The 21,263-nt window shown below is 30.5% G+C and overlaps 4 protein-coding genes and 1 long non-coding RNA gene across 21 annotated transcripts in view; 3 read left to right on the forward strand and 2 right to left on the reverse strand.

Annotated features, from left to right (window-relative positions):
* Positions 1-242: 242 nt before the first annotated feature.
* LOC107066560 (carboxylic ester hydrolase) lies at positions 243-3,081 on the forward strand. Its single transcript, XM_015321298.2, has 8 exons — positions 243-584; positions 812-1,109; positions 1,198-1,395; positions 1,494-1,672; positions 1,751-1,916; positions 2,003-2,338; positions 2,416-2,542; positions 2,739-3,081. The coding sequence occupies exons 1-8, from the start codon at positions 384-386 to the stop codon at positions 2,932-2,934; spliced, it is 1,701 nt and encodes a 566-aa protein (XP_015176784.1). The 5' UTR covers positions 243-383; the 3' UTR covers positions 2,935-3,081.
* Tango11 (transport and golgi organization 11) lies at positions 2,972-5,797 on the reverse strand. Of its 8 annotated transcripts, XM_089177758.1 has the most exons (7): positions 5,658-5,716; positions 5,479-5,570; positions 5,267-5,386; positions 4,847-5,095; positions 4,682-4,776; positions 4,450-4,595; positions 2,972-4,322 (listed from the first exon to the last, which is right to left on the reverse strand). In XM_089177758.1, exons 3-7 carry the CDS (start codon positions 5,274-5,276, stop codon positions 4,112-4,114), a joined length of 711 nt encoding a protein of 236 aa, XP_089033884.1. In that variant the 5' UTR covers positions 5,277-5,386; positions 5,479-5,570; positions 5,658-5,716; the 3' UTR covers positions 2,972-4,111. The 8 variants fall into 8 exon arrangements, with proteins under 8 accessions (XP_089033884.1, XP_089033887.1, XP_089033886.1 ...); XM_089177761.1 differs by lacking the exon at positions 5,479-5,570 and having other exon boundaries at positions 4,847-5,077; positions 5,658-5,676; XM_089177760.1 differs by lacking the exon at positions 5,658-5,716 and having other exon boundaries at positions 4,847-5,077; positions 5,479-5,651.
* An 886-nt stretch (positions 5,798-6,683) lies between these two features.
* Positions 6,684-10,723, reverse strand: FucT6 (alpha-(1,6)-fucosyltransferase 8). 5 transcript variants are annotated; one of them, XM_089177754.1, is made up of 6 exons: positions 10,591-10,723; positions 9,722-10,005; positions 9,475-9,648; positions 9,170-9,388; positions 9,013-9,094; positions 6,684-8,931 (listed from the first exon to the last, which is right to left on the reverse strand). In XM_089177754.1, exons 2-6 carry the CDS (start codon positions 9,955-9,957, stop codon positions 7,867-7,869), a joined length of 1,776 nt encoding a protein of 591 aa, XP_089033880.1. In that variant the 5' UTR covers positions 9,958-10,005; positions 10,591-10,723; the 3' UTR covers positions 6,684-7,866. The 5 variants fall into 5 exon arrangements, with proteins under 5 accessions (XP_089033880.1, XP_015176779.1, XP_015176780.1 ...); XM_015321293.2 differs by having other exon boundaries at positions 10,450-10,723; XM_015321294.2 differs by having other exon boundaries at positions 10,402-10,723.
* Positions 10,724-11,501: 778 nt separating this feature from the next.
* Positions 11,502-12,788, forward strand: LOC107066563 (uncharacterized). Its single transcript, XR_001475751.2, has 2 exons — positions 11,502-12,571; positions 12,719-12,788. It is a non-coding gene; the product is annotated as an uncharacterized LOC107066563 (long non-coding RNA).
* Positions 12,789-14,185: 1,397 nt separating this feature from the next.
* pum (pumilio) overlaps positions 14,186-21,263 on the forward strand; it is an 82,064-nt gene continuing 74,986 nt past the window's right edge. The window contains exons 1-5 of one of the 6 annotated variants that reach the window (XM_089177764.1): positions 14,295-16,411; positions 16,497-18,668; positions 19,468-19,689; positions 19,774-19,902; positions 20,004-20,129. In XM_089177764.1, the coding sequence (XP_089033890.1) occupies positions 18,573-18,668; positions 19,468-19,689; positions 19,774-19,902; positions 20,004-20,129 (573 nt within the window). In that variant the 5' untranslated portion in view covers positions 14,295-16,411; positions 16,497-18,572. Of the gene's footprint in view, positions 18,669-19,467; positions 19,690-19,773; positions 19,903-20,003; positions 20,134-21,263 lie in introns of all 6 variants that reach the window. The other 5 variants (XM_089177765.1, XM_015321291.2, XM_015321289.2 and 2 more) reach the window with 5 other exon arrangements.

A 21,263-nucleotide genomic window follows, 5' to 3' on the forward strand; every position in this document is an offset into this window, starting at 1 on the left:
GGATTTTTATGAATATTATTCATTTGAATTAAAACGTTTGAAAATATATGAAGTTTAAGAAACAGAGTCAAGTTGAAAATAATTAAATAACAATTGTGGAAATAGTTTTTTTTTCTATGATATGAAGCTTGCACATTTCTATTCTAAGATTTAATTTATCTTCGCTTAAGTCACTTAACGTCACAAATGTTAACAATATGAAGATGCACTGCATCGTCAGCGAGACTTAGATTGTATGATTGCTCAAAATTAATCAGTGCGAGTACTTATACAGTTTACTGCGAGTTCTTTGCATAGTTGGTTTAAATTGTCATAAGAATAATCATCAGTAAAAACAGTGGAAAATTTACCTGCCAACATCTAAAATATATAAAGACATTAAAATGATTTCATCGAAGTTATCGATTATTTTAACAATTTTGGGATTAACGAGTGTCGCTTATACGGAAGAAACTGCACCCAGAATAAAAACACCTTTAGGAGGCATCCAGGGGTATTATAAAATATCTGCAGACGGTAGACCTTATGAAGCTTATGAAGGAATTCCTTATGCTATACCTCCTACAGGAAAATTAAGATTTAAGGTATAGACATAATATTTCTTTTTTTAAATATATCTCTTATTTTATAAGAACAATCCTTTTACTATTTATGATCGTATTTCAAATAGTGAAGAATTTTCTAGTTTCTTTAGTGCAATTTTAACATGAAAGTATCCTGTTATATAATTATTGATCGTTACTTAACATGCATATAGCGTCTAAGTTATTTAGGAGTTTGATTTGATTATTTTTTAAATTTTAATTTATAGCCTCCACAAAAAATCCCAGCATGGCCTGGTGAACTTATGGCAACTAAATTTGGCTCTCAATGTTTACAATATGTGCATATAGTTGATAAATCGGGAGAAAGAGTTAAAGGCTCAGAAGATTGTCTATATTTAAATGTTTATGTTCCTAAGCGTGAATCTAGATTATCACTTTTACCAGTTATTTTCTGGATTCATGGTGGAGGCTTCCAATATGGTACTGGAATGCATCTCGGACCTAAATATTTAATGGATCAAGATGTCATATTTGTCTCAATAAATTATCGTTTAGGCCCATTAGGTATATTCGATAAAAAATTCAATATCTCAAAAGATTAATTATTATTTGATTCTTGTAAATGTTTTTATATAATAAATATCCTCTGCAGGTTTTCTAAGCACAGAGGATGATGTTTTACCAGGTAATATGGGACTCAAAGATCAAAGTATGGCACTGAGATGGGTTTCTGAAAATATTGAATGGTTTGGGGGTAATCCTAATAAAATAACATTGGCTGGTCTAAGTGCTGGTGGTGCTAGTGTACATTATCATTATTTATCTCGTTTAAGTTCTGGTCTTTTCCAAGGTACTTATAACAAAAAAAAATATTTGTTGTCTATTCTACCATACATCTTTACATATTATGAATTTATTTTGTCTAATGAAAATTCTTTTAATACGCAGGAGGCATGTCTATCAGTGGTACGGCATTAGATTGTTGGACACAAACTGAAAATGCTTTAGAGAAAGCTAAAAAATTAGGTGCTTTAATGGGTTGCCCTACAAGTAATACTCGAGATATGGTAAATTGTTTGAGGTACCGACCAGCTCAGAATCTGGTCGCAGCAACCAAAGAGTTCCAAGTAAATATCCATTTGTTTTTTAATAAATAATACAATTAGATAATATTATTTTCAACTGATGTAATTTTTTCTCAATAGGTGTGGTTATACAATCCTTTCACACCATTTGGCCCTGTCGTTGAAAAACACGAAGATGCTCCTTTCATCGATCAATCACCTGCAGATATTATTAATAGCGGTAACGTTCAAGATATTCCATGGATTACAAGTTCTACCAGCGAAGAAGGACTATTTCCTGTAGCTGGTAACTTTTTAAATATGAACATTTGAAAATGATTTATCCTAAAAAATTTTTTATAAATAAGATTGTCAATTGTTTCACATATACAGACTTTGTGACCAGCGATAGGTACCTCAAAGAACTTGATGAGAATTGGAATACTATTATACCTCATTTCCTTGATTATAATAATACTATTCCAAGAGAGAAACATGTAGAAACAGCTAAACTTATCAGAAAGCATTATTTGGGTTCTAAAAAAATTGATAAAATGACCATTGCACCTCTAATACAAATGGCTGGAGATAGATTTTTTGTAGTTGATAGCGAAAAAGCTGCAAGGTTACAGGCAAAAGTAAATCAACAACCTGTTTGGTATTATCACTATTCATATAGATCTGAACACAGTTTAAGTGAAATTATGAGCGGAAGCAACGAAAATTTTGGTAAGAAAAATAAAAAGTTAATTTCTATAGTATAAATTTAAATGCAATATTCATATTTTCATAAATAATTTTTATAGGCGTTAGTCATGCCGATGATGCATATCTTGTTTTGGAGACTCCATATATTGACCCAATAACAAGAAGTGATGATATTCAGATGCAACAAGATCTAATTGAACTTTGGATTTCGTTTGTCAATAACAAGTGAGTTATGTCTATCTACAAAAATATACTATTTTCATAAGCAAAGATAAGTATAAACGATACTCTAAGATATCATAATCAACAAAATTATTATCAAACGAGTCAAAGATAACGATTTGATTGTTTAGTCTAGAAAAGATTTAAATCCTTTTCCTCTCTCTCTATACTCATTGAATTTAATATAAAATATTTTCAGCATTCCCCGCATCGGTACAAGCAAATGGACCAAAGTAGACCCATCTCAAAAAGAATTCAATTTCCTTCACATTGAAGGACCAGGAAAGTATTCCATGAGTAAAAACGACAATTTAGGGCAAAAAAACTTTTGGAACACTATCAAGTTTAAGGAAAATATATTACAATCAACGAAACACGTAAAAGAAGATCTCTGAACAGAAAATATTTTATCTAATACAATGATGGGTATACTTTTCTGTTTTTTTTTTTAATATACATGTATATTTTTTCGTTTTTTATATTTGTTTAAGTTCATTTATGAAGTAGTTTAGAAAGTTTAAATATATATACTTTATCTAGTATCTTTAGATTTTTAATTTCAATAATTATTTTATTACTATCTTTTATTTATTAAGAGACATAACAATATGTCATGATTATGGAAAAGTAGATAAAAGATATTGTGAGAGTAAAAAGTTTTCAAGGAGAACTAGAAAAGATAACGAGGAAGATAATAAGAAATAGTTAATAAATATTTTACATATACGTTTGATTATTTTTTAAGTAAAACGTTTTATCATGATTAAATTTAAACCGTACCCAGTCTCAATATTTAACAACAATACTTTATTAATTCATTTAATTGTTTGCTTTAATATTCCATATTTTTACACACTCAATAACTTGCACCAAATTTATACATGAAAAAATAAGACAAAATGTATATCTCGTTTATTGAAAAAATCTGATCGACATCATTAAATAATAAATCGATAACTTTTTTGTTTACAACAAAAAATTTTTTTAAATATTAAAAAGAAATCTATAAAAAAAGTGCAATATACACGATCAATTTTTATACGGTATACAATCCTGGAGACATTGTTTCTCAAAAATCATTTAATATATATTTTGTTTCTGATACTCATAACATATATTTATATAATATATATTTTGGAAATAATTAATATGTAACAAATACATCTAAATACGAAGTGCACAATATGAATTCCAATATTATATATCTGCTGGCAGTTATACACTCCTTTAGAATAACAATAATAACTAATATTACAAATAATATTGAAAATAATACACTTTAATAGATTACTTTACTTAGCCATTTACTTTCTATTACCACTGTTTGCTCTTGTAATGTGTTAAATTAGTACGGATTTGCGAATTTTTCTCATGATTTAAAAATAATTAAGTTAGATGCCTTATAACTGCGATAATGATTAATTCTTGCAAGTTGAATAATATAAATCTTTGGTTATAATTTTTGAGAACAAGAATAGCTCGTATAGAACGCTGTTAAGAGCACCATGGCATGCGCGCGTTTTTATGTTTAAGATGTATCTTCTCTACATGCTATCTTGAAAAATGAATCCTTTAATTTCTGTTTAACCAAGAAATTGCTTTTAATATGAAATATGCTAAAGTTAATGTATACAAAATTTTATCTCTTTGTTGCCGTTGTAATATTTCTAATTCAACTGCCATTACTCGACGATTTAGTTTTCCAACTTGTCGACGTAAATGTTGTACTTCTTCGCTAGGTGGAAGAGATACATCTACTGAACTGTAGGATGGTGTTTGTTCTCTAAAACATTTATAACACAGACATGCATATAGTGTTGAAGATAAAAATACAACTCAATTTTCAGATATGTCTTTAGCTTACTTATATAAGTTAAACAAAAATAATTTATGCATGTATATTTATATACCTTCCACGCTTAACGATCTGTGTTTCTTTATTAAACTGGGGATTGATCCTAGATAAGTCTTTAACTTCACTAGCATTAATTGTCTGATCTTCTTCATCTACTGTAGGAAAATAGTGATCGTCCAGCGTTAAGATTCTTGGTGGTGTCTAAAATAAGTAAAAAAATACAAATATATAATGCAAATGAAATATTGCTTTTCTTTCTTTCCTCTATAGAAATCTATTTTATATACCTGAACTCTAATAATGCCTGGTTCCGGTGGCATTACAGCATTTTCTAGAGTAATTTCTCTTGGTGGAGCTTTCGTACCAATATGTTGTTCTTGACCTGTTTAAATAGAAGGAATAAACATAACATAATATAATAGAACGATAAAAAAATATATTAAAGTACTTGCCTACAACAAGAATCCTATCGGGTACATGCATTTCAAGCTTCTCGTTTGAGTTCGCTTGATTCCAAGCAGAACCATTCATAGTTGAAATGTCTTCATCTGTATAATCTCCATTTACTCGAATACTTTTAGGGACTCTCATTCTTTTATTAACGTCCAAAGTAAAATTAGGGTCATAAAAATTGTCAGCTTCTCCATTAAAACGAGCAGGTATATGAGTTTTTGACATTGTCACTGAAAAATAACTAGAAACTATCATATACCATTTTATAATTATGTTTTTATATAATTCTAGAAAATTATCTTATATTTCAATAATGTAAATACAATAAATAGACAGCTTTTCCTTTTTAAATAAATCTAATATTTTCACACATTGTCAAGCTTATGTAAACAAAGGGAAGAAATAATAAGCAATTGTACCTATATGCATGGAAACTTTTGTTTAAAATACATCAGTGAATTCTTTTAAACGTATCATATATGATATTTGCGTCACAGTTGAAAAAATGATATTTTTCAAAGTTAATATCAACTTACACACTGCAACAGATCACACGAAGTCATGAGTATTTAAAGGTTAAACACTTGCTTTAAATACCAAGGTATTTTCAATAAATAAAGAACGATATAACCTTCGATATGATAATCGACAAGTCACTTGCGATTCATATAACAATTAAAGACAAAGATGTTGATGTTTTTTCATTCTCATCTACGAGGGAAACTGATAGGAAATGTAATTAATCATTGTTTGAATATCAACTGATTAATATTACATTTAACATGTCAATATATTAAAATATTAATTTACCTTTCTCACCTCTCTGGATCGTTAAATTTACAACTTTTAAATGAAGTTAGTTGCGAATATGTTACGATATCTTCGCGACACTTCTCTTACGATTTATCGATTATAATCTAATCGATTCATATTATGAAAATAACCGCGAAAGATCGCGTTTTTCGTTTTTTTTCAACTATGTATTGAAATGAAAATGTATGAAAGTTCGTTAGAAATTTTATTGTTTCTCCGACAGTTATGGATTCATTTCAATTAAAGTAAGTAGTTAAGTTATACTTACTTTAAATAATATCCCTACTTACGCTACCGTAACTTACATGAAGTTACGTAGTTCTTGACTTTATCGTTAAAAACGAGTAACCCTGAGTGTACTAACCGTGGCAAATCATTAAGTGCACACAGAGTCAATTCGAATCCATACAATATTTGAATTTGAATATCATCGCAACTATATACTTTTTTTTTGAAAAGGTAGAGATATTTATTGTGAAAAATTGATTAAATTTTAAGCCTGTGCAATAAGATATGCAAAATTAAAAAATATAACTATATGATAAAAAAAATTGTTGATCTTGTCAGGCAATTAGATTTGGAAGTCAAAAGTGATGATGTCACAAGCAAACTATCTCTGAAGTATCCGACACCTCAAACTCATTTCTATCAGACAACCACATGACAATTACAAGCTTGACAATTGACAATTAGATTATGATATTTTCTTCCCTCCGGGTGAAAAGCGTCAACTTTTCTCCCGCTGTTCAAAACGAAGTTGCCGCTAGCTATCCGCCTACTTCGAGCAAAAAAAGAAGTATACTCACCATGGGCAGTAAATAAGAAAACCTCAGAGTACATGTACTCTGAGACATTTCTTACTTTACCTCCCTAGGTGAGTAATATACTATTCTTTAAATAAATAAATTCATGAGGAGAGTGAACACATGTAAATATATTTTATTAATATATATGTTTTTGAATATGTGTACGTATATGTATATTTGTTTAGTTCCTATATTTTTTAATTTATAAAATATCATCTCACAGCTTAAATATTTATTAAAAATCAAATTGAATTTTATAATAATGTAACAAATGTTATTAATAATTGGTATACAATATAAAATATATTACAATATTATCTAAATTGTTCGTATGTGCGCGCACATGCGCGCGTGTTATTCTAAATACAAATAGGCCTCTATGGCTCAGCTCGATGTGCATGAATGTTAAGTATGTATTTATTTTTTCTTTCATAAACTATTTAGTCATTATAATATTATCAGTTTCAAAAGATCATTTATGTAAAAAATAATTCTTACAAATAATTTCTATGTGCATATAAAAGAGAGATATAAAATCATGTGATATACGAATAGTACAAATTTTTGCGATATCTTGGTTACGTTAATGTGAATTGCTAAAAAACGATATAACGTTGGAGAATACTATAAAAAAGATAAAATAACATGTAATTCTATTTACAAGTATATCTTATATAGCATACGGATTGACTACGAATTAAATTTGTTTAATACGATAGTGTACCACTCTTACATCATCGATTTAATATCTTGTGTGAATGTATTGCACGAAACATTATATTTCTCTATCATTTTTTAAAATCGCTTCTTTTTAATTTTTTATATATAAGAAATGGGATAAATGTTCTTTTGTTCTCATTAGAAAAAATTATTATATAATATATGTCAAATAATGAAATCAACGTGATAGAAACTCTGATGAAATTAACAATTATGCTTTTCTATATCAATTAAATAGTAACAAATTCTTTTGTACGCTATTTGCTACCAAAACATTTTTTTAAACAATTGTATTTTACTTATTGTATTTCTTCTATATTGTCAACTTTAATGATCATATAATTGTATACAGTAATAATATATTAATGCGTACAATTATATTCTATAACTTTCATAAATACAATTATTTGCAGCAGTGATTGCACTTAAATATAGATATGATCTATCTATTTTTATCCCAATTCGTGCATGTATATATATATAGAGAATATATAATAACTGACTCTTTTTCTCAATTGTAAATAGCAAAATATATACATTACGTGTCATACTATATTTTCTTATGATAATATAATTGAATTCAAAGAGCTAACTACAGTTCTCTGCAAGCAGTTAATGAAATGCAATGGAAATGATGTATTTATCATTATTTTTGTCTATTTGAAAAATGGAAAAATGTCTTATTTTTTATTTTTATTCTCGTGTAACATTATATCCGGATATTTCGGAAAGTCAACGGCATCGACAGGATTTTTCACTTTAAAACTAGGAAATAGTCCTGTCATACTAGTTCTAGTGTTGTAACCTTTGGAATAACCATCCCAATGATTTCCATATACGTCAATTAAATCACCAATTTTCAATTCCAATTCGCCACTTTTTCTTGGTTTATGATCCATAATAACTATATGAGGATGCGAATTTTGTCCACCGTAATAATAAATATCATCCAACGATGCAAATCTATTATATGCATCTGAGTAATAAGTTTGCATTAATTCGTACGCAACTCTGCATACTTGCGAACTAAATGTACACACTAGATAATCACTCAAAGACAAAAGATGTATATCTATAATAATTCCTTGTAAAGATGAGTCCGAATAACGTTTTGACACTGATGCTGTCTCAGCTATTTCAGGATCACCAATAATTTCGTAATTGGGATAGCGACTTCTTGCTGATGTTATTACTTTTGGATCATCGCTAGCCAAAAATACTCGTTTTACATCTGGTTTTGTTTCCAGTTGATCAAAATATTGGTCTACCTTAATCATATACTCATCTATGTCGTGATATGCAGCTTCAGTACCGACTTTATCGGTTCTACGAACGTGAACGCCAACGATTGGTTTTTTAAAACCTAATTTCTCTTTTGCGTTATCTAATACTTTTTGCATATTATCTTGAGGTCGCATTAAGTATTTTAAGACTTGTCCCACCCACCAAACTAATGGATGACCATGCAGCTTCTTTAATCTTTCCGCTATATCTGCTGGTACACTTGGAGGTTGAAATTTAGGTTTAGGATAAACGTTATCCACAATTGGCAAGGAAATAACTTGTTTAGAAGAATCACCGGGCCAATTAGCATGAGATATACCATTTACGGATAAACATGTATCACTAAGAGGCTTAAAAACTGATTCCCAACCTTCCTTACGATATCTCCAACCTTTTGATTTTATTACAAGCGTTCTTTCCGTTCCGTAGGCAACCAAAAAACAGTAAGTAATATGATGTATCTGTAATTAAATTATATTCGATCGATCACATATATATTCAAACGATATGATCATATCTATGATTTATTGAATATAACTTACCTGGCAACCGAAGCCACAGCCTTTATTTAAACTGCATACTAACTTCTTTGCTTTATTGCAATCGGAAGGATTTTGTAAATACCTTAATAAAGAAATATAAATACGTTAAGTATACAACAGTTAGAACATAAATACCACAAATAATATTCCATCTTACCTGAATCGACTTTGGACAAGATCCGATAATTCTTTAGCCTCTTTTTTTCGCCATTCTTCGTGACCATCAGCTTTCGTTAATCTATCTATATCTATAATAAGAGACTTTTTATGTTCCCAAATATTACTTACTGCATCTTGAATTTCTTTTTCTTTTTGCTCAAGAGAAAATTCGTCTATGTGCTTTTTGAATTTCGTTAATACAGCATTCATATAGTACCTATTAAGTAACAAATATAGTAAACAAACGAAGTAACAATGCATTAAAAATGCATTCTTAATTATTTTTTAAGAAAATTTACGTACCACATTTCCTGTACATCATTTCTTATTTTACGCCGTAATTCTTCGTATTCTAAAGAAGGTATATTATTTTTAGATCCAACATGCTGATCCAATAGATCATAATAAATTGAAGCTCTATCAGCTCTTTCTTGAGCCGAACCCAAATGATCTCCTTGTAAAGATTTAGGTCCATCTCTAATAATCGTATTGACTTTAATCATTCAAAACTCAATTACAATAAAATTGATACATGTACAAATTTACATACCTTAGTATAATATTTTTTAAAGCATCATTTTGTTTCTTAATAATTTCAAAATCATTAATCATTTGTGCTAAACGTTGAGCATTTTCTTTATTTGTAGGAGTCCCATCTTGTGATGATATAGAATTTGTTTTGAAAACGTGTAGAACAGATATAATTAATATTAATAGCCATGTTGCTAGCAAAGCTATTCCCAATTTACCTAGCCATCCAGGTCTCCCTGACCAAAATGTTGCCATTCTAAATTATTGGAATGAAAATCTTCCATTTATTGCATTTCATTGCATCTGCAATCACATTCAATAATAATTTATTATTAAAATAGTGAGTCATTATATTATATTACAAAAAATTTATAAGAAATTATTGTTACTATTGATTGGCAATGTTTATGACATTTTGATAAATCTAAATTAAAAGAATATATTTTTAAATAAATATAAACGTTACGAGAAAAATTAAATATTATCATCGATGTATCTTCTACGCTGTGACAAGATAATTATTAATTGTTTTTTATCTTTCATTAGAGATACGTAATAAATATGACACATGATCATACACAAAATCATAATACTACATAGACATATATCGAGTACTTAAGAGAAACAGTTCATCATAAGAATTAGTATTTATTCTTGTAACAAGAATATATACAAAATCTTGATAATAACAGATAGTACCTAATTAGATAATTGTTATTTAAGAAATCAATCCAATATAGAACTCACAATATTAAGATCAAATAGATACTAGCTTGATCATAGTATAATTACTTCCGCTTTTGCGTGCATGACAGCGCCATTATTTTATATCATGTGTTGTTTTTATCCTTTTTGCTTGATTTTGCAGATAAAATTAGTTTCACTAACATCGTTGAGTAATCTTTCTCCAAATTAAAAATGATTCGCTTTTGGAATCAATTAATTAATATTTGCTATGTCATTAATTATTTCGATGTGTCGTAGAGACGTTGTTTATGTTTATATCAATAGTTATTAGGACTCTAGAATAATAATAATAATAATTTATTTAAAAGTTAATTTAACTTAAAAGTTACTTTAAAACTTTGTTTTTTACTTTAAAAGTTAATTTAAAATAAATTTTATCATAATAATTATAACAATATTTGTTAAGTTAATTGTTTTTTAATTAAAAACAATCAAACTTTGTATAGTTTGGTAATATTATTAGGAAATAAATAATTTACACAACCAAATTATTAAATGCTTTATATACTTATTAATATATATATATATATAGTTTTATATAATCCCCATTAATTTTGCAGCTTTTTAATTGGCCCAACCAATTAGCGAATTGGAAAGACGAGCAGTCTAATAATTATCCACACAAAAAAACACAATACAATATTTTCATTGGTTGTTTTCTATCTAGTAATAACCAATGCGATATCAGAATTCTCAAAGAATAAATCCCCGTTTTCCAATTACAGAGCATAATGCGACTCAATGTCGCACAATGCCGCATTGTGCTAATGCTTAATTGGAACATGAATTAGTTTTTAAGTGCACCAGCAGAGTACGCTAAGTTCAGTGTTGAAACAAAAAATATTCATAGACTTAGCAACCTCATTAATGTATAAATAAAGTGGTAAACAATAATAATTGGTCGAAAACTATTTACGGTTATTTTAAGTAATTTGGATTTTGATTATTTGATTACCATTTTTTTAATAAATTTATTTATAGTTTATTTTATATTTTTTTCATAAATTTATTTATAGTTTTGTATTTGAAAATGAAATTGTATTCACATTTTATGTGTAGAATATAAAAAAAAATAGTCAATGTTTATACCTTCATCCATACTTATATTTATTTTTTAACAGTCTGAATTAACTTTTTATTATTTCCAAAAAACTACGACAAGAAGAAAGCTTTAAGAATTTTTTCAATAATAAACAATATTACTAACGATAATATAAATAAAATTTCGATCAATGCCAACTTAAAGAAAAAAACACTTGGTTATTTTCTGCACTGAGTTGGTATCGATTGCACGTATCACGCGAAAGCAGTACTTTTGAGAGTGCTCGATTGTGCGAAGCGTTGCTCTAGTTGAAACATTCAACGTTGAGCATTATGCCGCATAAAGCGCTTTAGTGCTGTAATTGGTAGGGATCCAGTAGGAGGGATGCGCCATTCTTATTCAGCTCATGTGCCATTGGCTGAAAATTTTGGGGGACCGCTTGAATTTATAATAATTTTTTCGTGTAACCTATTCTATTTTAATATAAATTTTTAATTATCATTAAATATAGTTCTTTTTTTTTCTGTATTTGATGCAATTCATTATTTCATAATTATTTCAATGTTTGAATCATTCGCGCGCAAAATCGAGTTCCGGTCCCCCAGCAATGTACATGGCGCATCCCTCCTATAGGATCCCTAGTAATTGGAAAACCACATGAATCACTAAGGCACGGAGGATAGATACCAGGAGTCCGAAAGATATAGGATTTTTCACATTTTTTGTGGTAGTCATATCTCGACCCAAATAATAGTTCTCGTTTTTGCCACTGGCTGCGCAAGTATTCAGAACGTATAGAGCACTATAGAGATGAGTACTCTCATCCGCCATTTTCACTCCTACAGAGAAGACACCAGTATGGTTTTGTATGGTAAACAGGTTTGTTGACATCAAGCGAGATTGAATTATTTATTGATAACTGTGTTAAATTTTATTAAAAAAATTATTTGATAGTTGATGTTAGTACTTAACCTTTCTATTTTTAACATTAAAAGATAGATTAAACTACAAAATACTATTCAGTGATTGATTTTTAAACATGGATAACCTCTCTATTTGGAACGTTTCAGTAATAATTTGGTAAGTAATGTTTTAGTATTACTCTGAAAAATAGATAATCTGTTTAAATTATAAAAATACTGGATTTGTTTAGTAATATATATTAAATATATTGAATAACATATTACAAATAAAAGCTCAATAACTCTTATTTTTATTTTAAAACAGATGAAAAGTATGCCAGTAAAAAAGGAAGACAACAACAAAAGATCAGTCGCTGCTAAAAGCAAAATGGTATTATATTCTTATTTTGAAACATTAATTATTTATGTTTATGTTATATAAATATGTAAATTAATTGTAAATTTAAAAATAATAATTGTATCTTTTTTAGAAGTATGAAAGTGGAATAAAATCTGTTGACGAAGAGACCGTTGTGTCTTTGCTTGCAGGAAATCTATCTATATGAAAATCTATGAGGGCTTAAATAGAGAGAATGAATGCAATTTTATAAGAATATAAATCGTATTCAGCAGCTTCAGAATATTTAAGCAAATACAATGTTTCATAATCATGAACTTAATTAAACATGGTAAAAATTGTATATATTTAAAAAAAAAAGTAATGAACTGCACATAGCATAAGTGAGTAGTTAGAATTGTACATTTGAAATAAAATAAATTTGTATCATTTGTATGAATATATCTATATTTATTTATTCATTTGTTCCGTTGTAAAAATATTATAAAATTATAAATAATAAAATTAACATCATTATTAACAATGCACAATATATGTGCAGCAAATGCATAAATTAAATGTTTAAAACTCTTCATTTCATAGTCGCAGATCCATACACTTTGGTATGACGTTTGCAGTTCTCATAATAATTTTTCACGCAATACTAAGGAACATTGAAAAAATGTTTAATTATTTTGTACTTAACACAGCAACAATTTGGAAAATCAATGTTGATTTTCTCAAATAATACTTTTAATAAATCACAGTTACTATTTCTAATTATCACATCTTGGTACAAAGTGAAATAATGTTCACAATGTAAAATTAAATTATAAGTTTCCATACATGGTTCCTTTAAACCACCTTTGTTTAACCCTTTGGTGTAATACTTTGCTTTTTTTATAAAATCTATATTTGGCAAATTTAAAGATGTCAAAAATTGCACACAATTTCTACAAACACGTTTGGCTACAGCATTAGTTGTGCTGCCAGCTAAATAAAAGATGCTATTTGCATCATAACGAGAAATCCAATTGCTAAACTCGTCAATTAAAAATGTTTGCACACAAAACTGAGTATCACTTGTTTGTAGCTTTTTTACTGGAGGTTCAACAGTCTTATTTACATCCAATACTGGATGGTTATTACAAGCAAGCGTTAAAATAAGAAATTGTAAACTTTACAATACTATGATCGTTCTATTTATATACAAAAAGAATAAACATACCTTCAATTTTTGCTAGACAAAGCCCAAAAATCTTTGTAGCGAGCTTAGAAATTTTTATTGAAAATGTATTTTTCACTATGTTTTCAGACAGATATTAATAGTTGTTTACGACTATTAAATGACTATTAAACGATTTCAATAAAATTTCTTCTTCATTCATTCACAAATAATTAAAAAAATTGCAAAAAATAACGATAAAACCTCACTACATACGTTTTTTTAAAACTTCCGCTCACTCGAGGAGTGAAAATGGCGGATAAGAGTACTCATCTCTATAGTGCTCTAGAACGTACCGATACTATTATTATTATTACACGTAAATTAAATGTAAAATATTAATTTATTTTCTTAGAATTATTTTTATTAAAAAATGGGAAAGTGGTTGTGCCGTTTATGATTGCCTTAGTGGCCGAAAGGCAAGTGAGAATTTAGGAAAAATGGCTTTATTCAAAGCACCAAAAGTGAGTAACCTCAAAACAATATTAAAAATTTTATGTTAACAAATAATTGATTATTACATTTGTGTAGTTTTTAAATAATATTAATTCCACGTTTCTTAAAATATTTTTATTCAGAGCTGTCAATAGCAACAAGACTTCCCGCGTAAGTATTTAAACGAGTACTCTGTAAAAAGCAGCGCGCCCTACCGGCAAAATATCTTGTCCCCTAAATTGATACCATTCTTTCAACATTACGTTCGGACTCCTGGTATCTATCCTCCGTGCACTAAGGAGTCAAGCAACCAGGGATTCCATTCGTACGATAATTATCGTACACGTCACATAATTTAAAAATAATTTGAAGCATTGTACGATCGTACATTTAATTGTACGATAATTCGATAATTTTCGATATGTCTCGATTATGTTTCGAATTGCAGCGAAAAGTCGATATCTACTACTCGGTACTCGAGGTATTCGATGGCCAATACGTCCCATAGTCGCAAAAATCTGGAAATCCGGAAAACCATTTTGTTTACCTTTTCAAGAACTTGAGATTGAAACTTTTTTCCGGTGTGTACGATAATTTTACGCCCCTGTGTCGATCAGACGAACTAAAGTCTCTGGGATCACTGCAAGCAACGGTAGTCGAGACGGCAATGCAGAAAAAAATACTGCTCCTAAATCACGTGTGAAATTCATTTTGTCCATTTTTCTCCTCCTTTGCTTTTTAAAGGCTGCTTGCTTGACCAAGATAACGTCGACGTCACCAATTGTAGGTATTACCTTACGTGCGGGAAATGGACAATATGAACTTCACACATGACTGAAGAGTAGTTTCTTTTATTGTCTTGCCGCAGTGATCTCAGAGACTTTAGTTCGTCTGATCGACACAGGGGCGTACAATTATCGTACGCCCAGGAAGAAATTTGAAATCCGATAGTTTCTCGGACGAGATTTTCAAAATCTGGAAAAAGAGTGCAAGTTCCAACTATTTCAAAGTTGATGACCTTTTTTTTTTTTTTAGTCATCAAGTTCAAAACCCTATCATAAAAACTGTAAAAACGGTAAAAACGGCGTACCGCAGGGAGAAAGACTTATTCGTACACAGATCGTACATGGATTGTGGTGGTGGTAGGGATGGTGTACCTTTCCAAAATTTGATGACTAAAAAAAAAAAAAGGTCATCAAGTTTTCGAAATTACAAATTGGATCGTACACCATAAATTTTGGATCGTACAAGGCCTCAAATTATCGTACGAATGGGATCACTGTCTTGCCGTCTCGACTAGTCTCGATTACCGTTGCTTGACTTCCTAGTGATAAGGTCTGCCAAGAGTGACTCGGGTAAAATTCTCCTAGTACATCTTGCTACTACGTGATTGGCAGTGTAGCGGTACGACAGAAGGCCGCGCCCTCTAAAGTTACCAGAAGGCTAGGGAACCACGCTAACAAGTAGTGGTCACTAGACTAAAACAGTCTGTGCGTAGCCGTTGAGAAGTGTACAACTAAGAAAAGCAAGTCGCATCCCTTAAATAAAAATCATAAAATAAAATTCAGTCTAATATTACCTTTACTCTAGAGAAACCCTCTACAGCAGCAGTGACCGCTGCGATATCTGCCGGAGTCAGTAGGAAGTTACGCTTTACTTCCTACAGTCTGAATTGTGGTAAGAAAGTATTTCTTAACACAGAAATCCTCCTTCCTTCCTCTCATTGTAAATAATCCTTTTACTTAACTCTGATAACAGGCAGTGCTCCTGCGCCCAATAATAGGTACGTCGGTTACGGATAATGTACCTGTGAAGTGTTTTTTAAGCTTTCAGTTTTTAATGAATTTTGCTGTAAGTGAAGAAGAACGCACGCGATAGGATAAGAAAAAAGAAACACAGAAAATAGGTTAGAGAGAAAAAATGAATTATTCTAAATTATTCTTCCCGCCAAAGTAAAAATTGGCATATATGACTTCGTATATACATTCACGCATTATATATGGAGAGAAAAAGACGAGGAGGTATTAAGTCATTACCTGTGAAATGTCCAATTATCCTTAGTATTAAGTTTGATACTCGATTTCTTTGATATTTATTTTTTATTAGGAAGGTACATCATCAGCCTTTCAGATGTACGTTTTAGTTTGTTATTATTCGTCAAATTGCCTTTTGCAGATTAAATTTTATAAACCATGAATAAATAAAAAATTTGTGTTGTTTACGAATGAGTTTCGTCGTGGAACTAATGTAACGCAGACAATTCGAAGTATCAACAAAGTGTTTAACAAAGGTGTAGCTAATGAACGCATAATACGTCGATGGTTTTACTAGTTTCAGTCTGGCAATTTTGATTTTCAAAATTAACCACGTGAGCGACCAAAGAGCAAGGTGGATAATGATTAACTGAAAGGTGTAGTGGAAGCGGATATATCTCAAGGTATAAGCAAGGTTTGACATTTCTATTTTAACAATATTATATCATTTAAAACAAATCGGTAAGGTTAAGAAATTGGATATATGAATTCCAGGTAATTTAATGACAGAATAAAAAATAATGTATATATTAAATCTTAACTTGATATATTAATAAATATGATAAAACTTATATTATTTATTAAATTATTTTCCTTGTCTTTGTTTCTATTTCCCTGTTCCATTATTTCGAGTTGAAATTAGTAATATTATTCGAGCACGAGGACGAAGAGAAGATATAAGAAATTTGTTTTCAACTTTCCTTGGCCTTCTACTTAATTTTATCCAGTTCCTCCTCTCCCGTTCCCTTTCTCTCTCACCCTCTCTCTTTTTCTTTTAATTGTTTCATCCAGTTTTAAGTAAATTGCTTTTTCTCCTTATCGAGTATGCAATTGGATATTTTCGTGGTATTTTTGGAATTTGTTCGTACCTTTCTTTTGTCTTTTTCTTCCTAACCTTGTTTCTATATTTTCGATTTTTCATGGAGCTTAAAGTTTTCTCGTTACTATATAGAGAGGTTACATTATCCTATATTGTTACTTGAAATTTTCCCCAGTAAATGTAAATCCAAAGCAACGTCTTTTTACTTCAATTCTTACTTTTCTATCCCCCTTTTTTTCTCTTTTCTAATTTTCTATTTGCAACTGTGAAGATTTTCCTATTGCGTGTGCATGCGGTAAGTGCATGACTGTGCGTGTGTCTATCGAGGTGCTTGCGGTTAATACATATATATATATATATATATATATCGTTTACATTGACAATACGATCTGTATAGTGCATCGCGTCTCTGTTGGATGTTGTTAAAAAATCCGGCAGTAAGCGCGCGCCACAAAAGAGCAGCAGCTGCCATTGCTGGCTGCGCTGGCTGGCGTTCGCTCGCGTTCAGCAAGCGATCGTAAATATATCGCCCTTGGAGTTGTTCCTTTCTTGTCGATCGTCCTCGTATCGTTCGCGTTGCATATACTCGCTGTTGTTGTCATTATCGTTTTTCCCTTTCTTTTATCTTCACCGTCGTCGTCCTCGCTCTCGTCCTCGTCCTCGAAGTAATCATAATCGTAATCGTAATTATAGTTAAACTCGTCATCGTCATTGTCGCCGTTGTCGTCGTCATCGTCATCGTTGTCGTTGTCGTCGTCGTCGTTGTCGTTGTCGTTGTCGTTGTCGTTGTCGTTGTCGTTGTCGTTGTCGTCGTTGTGGAAATAACAGGAAAGAGAAAGGGAAAGGAAGCGAAATAGACAAATAGAGGAAGAAAGAAAGAAGAAAACGGAGAAGAAGAAAAAAAGAGATGTAAAGCATTTAACACGCCACGCGTGGAACATGTTATTGCGGCAGAAACTTAGCGGACATTGAAGAGAAAAAGAGACAGAGAGAGAGTGAGAGAGAAGTCAGCATCGTGTGCGTCGCCGTGTCTGCGTCGCCCAAACGCCGGTTCTTCGTAGCGAGCCTAACCTTTCGATTTGCGGACGCTCGCTCGTTCGCTCATTCGGTTGGTCAGTTCGTAGTTCGTTCGTTCGTTAGTTGGTTCCGAAGTGTTGGTCGGTGGGTCGACCACTCGCTCGCTCTTTCGTTCGTTCGTTCGTTCGTTCGTTCGCTCACTCGCTCGCTCGCTCATAAGCTTGCTCATTCGCTCGTTTCAAACTATATCATTCGTACGGCGCGTGTGAGTGCCTGCGGAAGAACGGCTGCTGCTGCGGGTTTGACAGGACGATGAAGTGGCTCGGCGCGAGCACCGCTGGCGCCGGTGGTGAACCGGCACCTTCAATACAACTGCATCATCCTTCAGCCAACGGCCACATACCCACGGTAAGAAAAAAATTTTTTTTCTTTCTCTCTCTTTCTCTCCTCTTCCTCTATTATTTTCTTATTTCCCTTCTTCCTCTCTCTTTATTTTCTCTGTTTGCTGCTTGCCTACCTATATTTCTTTCTCTTTTTTCTTTCTTTCTTTCTTTCTTTTTCTCCCCCTCCCTTTCTGTCTCTCTCTTTCTTTCCTTCAATTCTTTTTGCTGTCTACCTATCTCTGTCACTCTTTCTCTCTCTCTCTCTCTCTCTCTGTCTTTTTTTACTTAACCTTCTTCATATTTAATACTTTCTTTTCTATTCCAATCAAAATCAGGAGAATGAACAACTAAATCTGTTTTTAGTGACTTTTTTTCAATACAATTAAGAAATTTACGCTAGTTTATATCAATGACCAATGGTTTGATATGTCTGAGTCACTGTTGATACTTTGATTAACTAACAATAAGTTGTGTTAATATATTTGACATAGGATTATTAGTTTTTTTCCAATAATACAGAATTATTTTAATTGCGTTTAAAGAAAATAAATGCAACGTACAATTGTATGGTTTCTACATATTTGAGTAGATAGCTATTACATTCTACCAATAAATTAATTATATTATTCAAGAAAGACTCATTGGTAATTCTTTGTTTAAGATATATTATCACATTACAATACAAGTGTAAATAAATATATTATAAACAATTTTTGGGAAAAATATATTTTCATCAGCTGCTTCTTAATGTTCGAAGTTCTGAAATATAATGTGTATCTAATAAACGTCATTGTCATAAATGTGGAATCATTTATTGTTAAAAGGATGCAGAACAGTGTAGTCAAGCCATGGCAGGTGGTGACAGTATGCGAATACAACCTGGTCAAGCTCATCAGATTGGAGCTAGTAGAACTCAAGACGATGCAATGGTTGGATATGTGTTTCAAAGACCTACCGAACCAGAATTTAATGCACAATCTGCTAATTTTCAAACAAAACAAGCACCAAGAACATGGACGTTAGCGGATGATACAATTGTCGATAATGTAAGTATAAATCTTGAATAGTTTTATTACGATGATAGGTAAACAATAATATAAAATATTATATAATTTTGTAAATGATTTCAGAATCAAGAGAAATGGAAATATCCCATGACTAAACTTAGTATACCGCAACAAAGTCAACCACAACAATTGAATTTACAAACAATGAATAACATACATTTACCATATGAGATTCATCCAATGCAACTTAAGGTAATTGCATATGTTTCTCCCTATGTGTAATATATAAATTTTATTGGTTATGGTACTCATTGTCGGTGTACAAATAATTAATAAATTTTGTGTGTTGCTAGAGCGGAGCTCCTGGAGCAGAGCATTTGGTTTATCTTAACAATCAAATGACAGCACAACAACAGGTTGCACTTTTTCATCATCAGCATCAGCAGCAGCAACAACAGCAGCAATTTAGAAACGGACAAGTGAGTACTACATTAAAGATCAAAATTAATCTTATATAAGTGGTTATGTCGTAGCAATTAAGAGAAATTTTATTTCCTAGAGGAAATATTGAAGTTTTATTTTAACATGAATTTTTAAATCACACTCATATACATTATAGCGCAGACCAATCGAGCTATTCAATTAAAATTTCTGATTTGACAAAGCAACTAAAATAAATAATGCGTATAGATTCTATCACTATACAGTTATTATAAATTATACAGATCTTATTGTACTTTATATATCGATATTGTTTATTATATTGCACATAAATTATCTAGAGCTTTTAAACATGTGCATAAATTCATTCATATCGTTTTGCATGGGATCATTATGTATTTGCATCATTTAAAATATAGATATTATGTGTTTTATAGAATTATGATGTTTTCATTAAGAACGTGTATTCAAAAATACACTATTTTTATATTTTTTGATAAATATTTTAAATCGATAACATTATTATCATTTTAACATCAAATAATATAATAACAAATAACATGTTTATAATCAATTGTAAGCAGTATTCTTAATTTTAAGATTAATTATTTCTTGTAGAAATATCTATCGCGAATTATATATCAATAATTAAAAATTTTAGGTGTATTGAAATTGAAATAAATCAATTTAGGTTATGATTGATTTTGTGCGTCACGGGGAGAGGCAAGGCCCACTCGATGTGTAAATTTGGAAAAATCGTGTCAAGGTTGAAATTTGGCTACTTCGTTGTTTATACTCTATCCAATAATTAAGATAGATATTGCTACTCGTTGTGCAAAAATTTGATCGCAACATCGAATTGAATTTGTCAATTTGTATTTCGCGCGCCATTTATTTAAAAAAAAAAAGAGAATGCTGCTCGAAGTTTTGGCGGTTATTTAGAGTCGCATATGAAAATTCGAACATTCAAGATAGTTTGTAGTAAGAAGATAATTACGTTTAAAATAGTGAATGTCATTGGAATATCGTTGATAAAACTTATTGTGTTAGTCGATTTTCGAAACATCTTATCGTTGAGCTTAATCATTTTACCGTCTAAATATCATTATATGATTGTTATATTCAACGTTGTCACAGGTAAATTAGGTTAATTTTTAAAATGTTATTGAACA

This window comes from Polistes dominula, unplaced genomic scaffold (genome assembly GCF_049000335.1).
Source record: "Polistes dominula isolate Pdom_NZ unplaced genomic scaffold, Pdom_raw_medaka contig_24, whole genome shotgun sequence".
Classification (NCBI taxonomy): domain Eukaryota; kingdom Metazoa; phylum Arthropoda; class Insecta; order Hymenoptera; family Vespidae; genus Polistes; species Polistes dominula.

Coding starts and splice junctions, on each gene's coding strand:
- LOC107066560 (XM_015321298.2), top strand. CDS start 384: ATGATTTCATCGAAGTTATCGATTATTTTAACAATTTTGGGATTAACG. Junction 2,339..2,415: donor CGGAAGCAACGAAAATTTTG/GTAAGAAAAATA, acceptor TAATTTTTATAG/GCGTTAGTCATGCCGATGAT. Junction 2,543..2,738: donor ATTTCGTTTGTCAATAACAA/GTGAGTTATGTC, acceptor AAATATTTTCAG/CATTCCCCGCATCGGTACAA.
- Tango11 (XM_089177758.1), bottom strand. Junction 4,777..4,846: donor CGATAGGATTCTTGTTGTAG/GCAAGTACTTTA, acceptor CTATTTAAACAG/GTCAAGAACAACATATTGGT. Junction 4,323..4,449: donor CAGATCGTTAAGCGTGGAAG/GTATATAAATAT, acceptor TAAATGTTTTAG/AGAACAAACACCATCCTACA.
- FucT6 (XM_089177754.1), bottom strand. CDS start 9,957: ATGGCAACATTTTGGTCAGGGAGACCTGGATGGCTAGGTAAATTGGGA. Junction 9,389..9,474: donor AATGATGTACAGGAAATGTG/GTACGTAAATTT, acceptor GTTACTTAATAG/GTACTATATGAATGCTGTAT. Junction 8,932..9,012: donor GCTGTGGCTTCGGTTGCCAG/GTAAGTTATATT, acceptor ATTTAATTACAG/ATACATCATATTACTTACTG.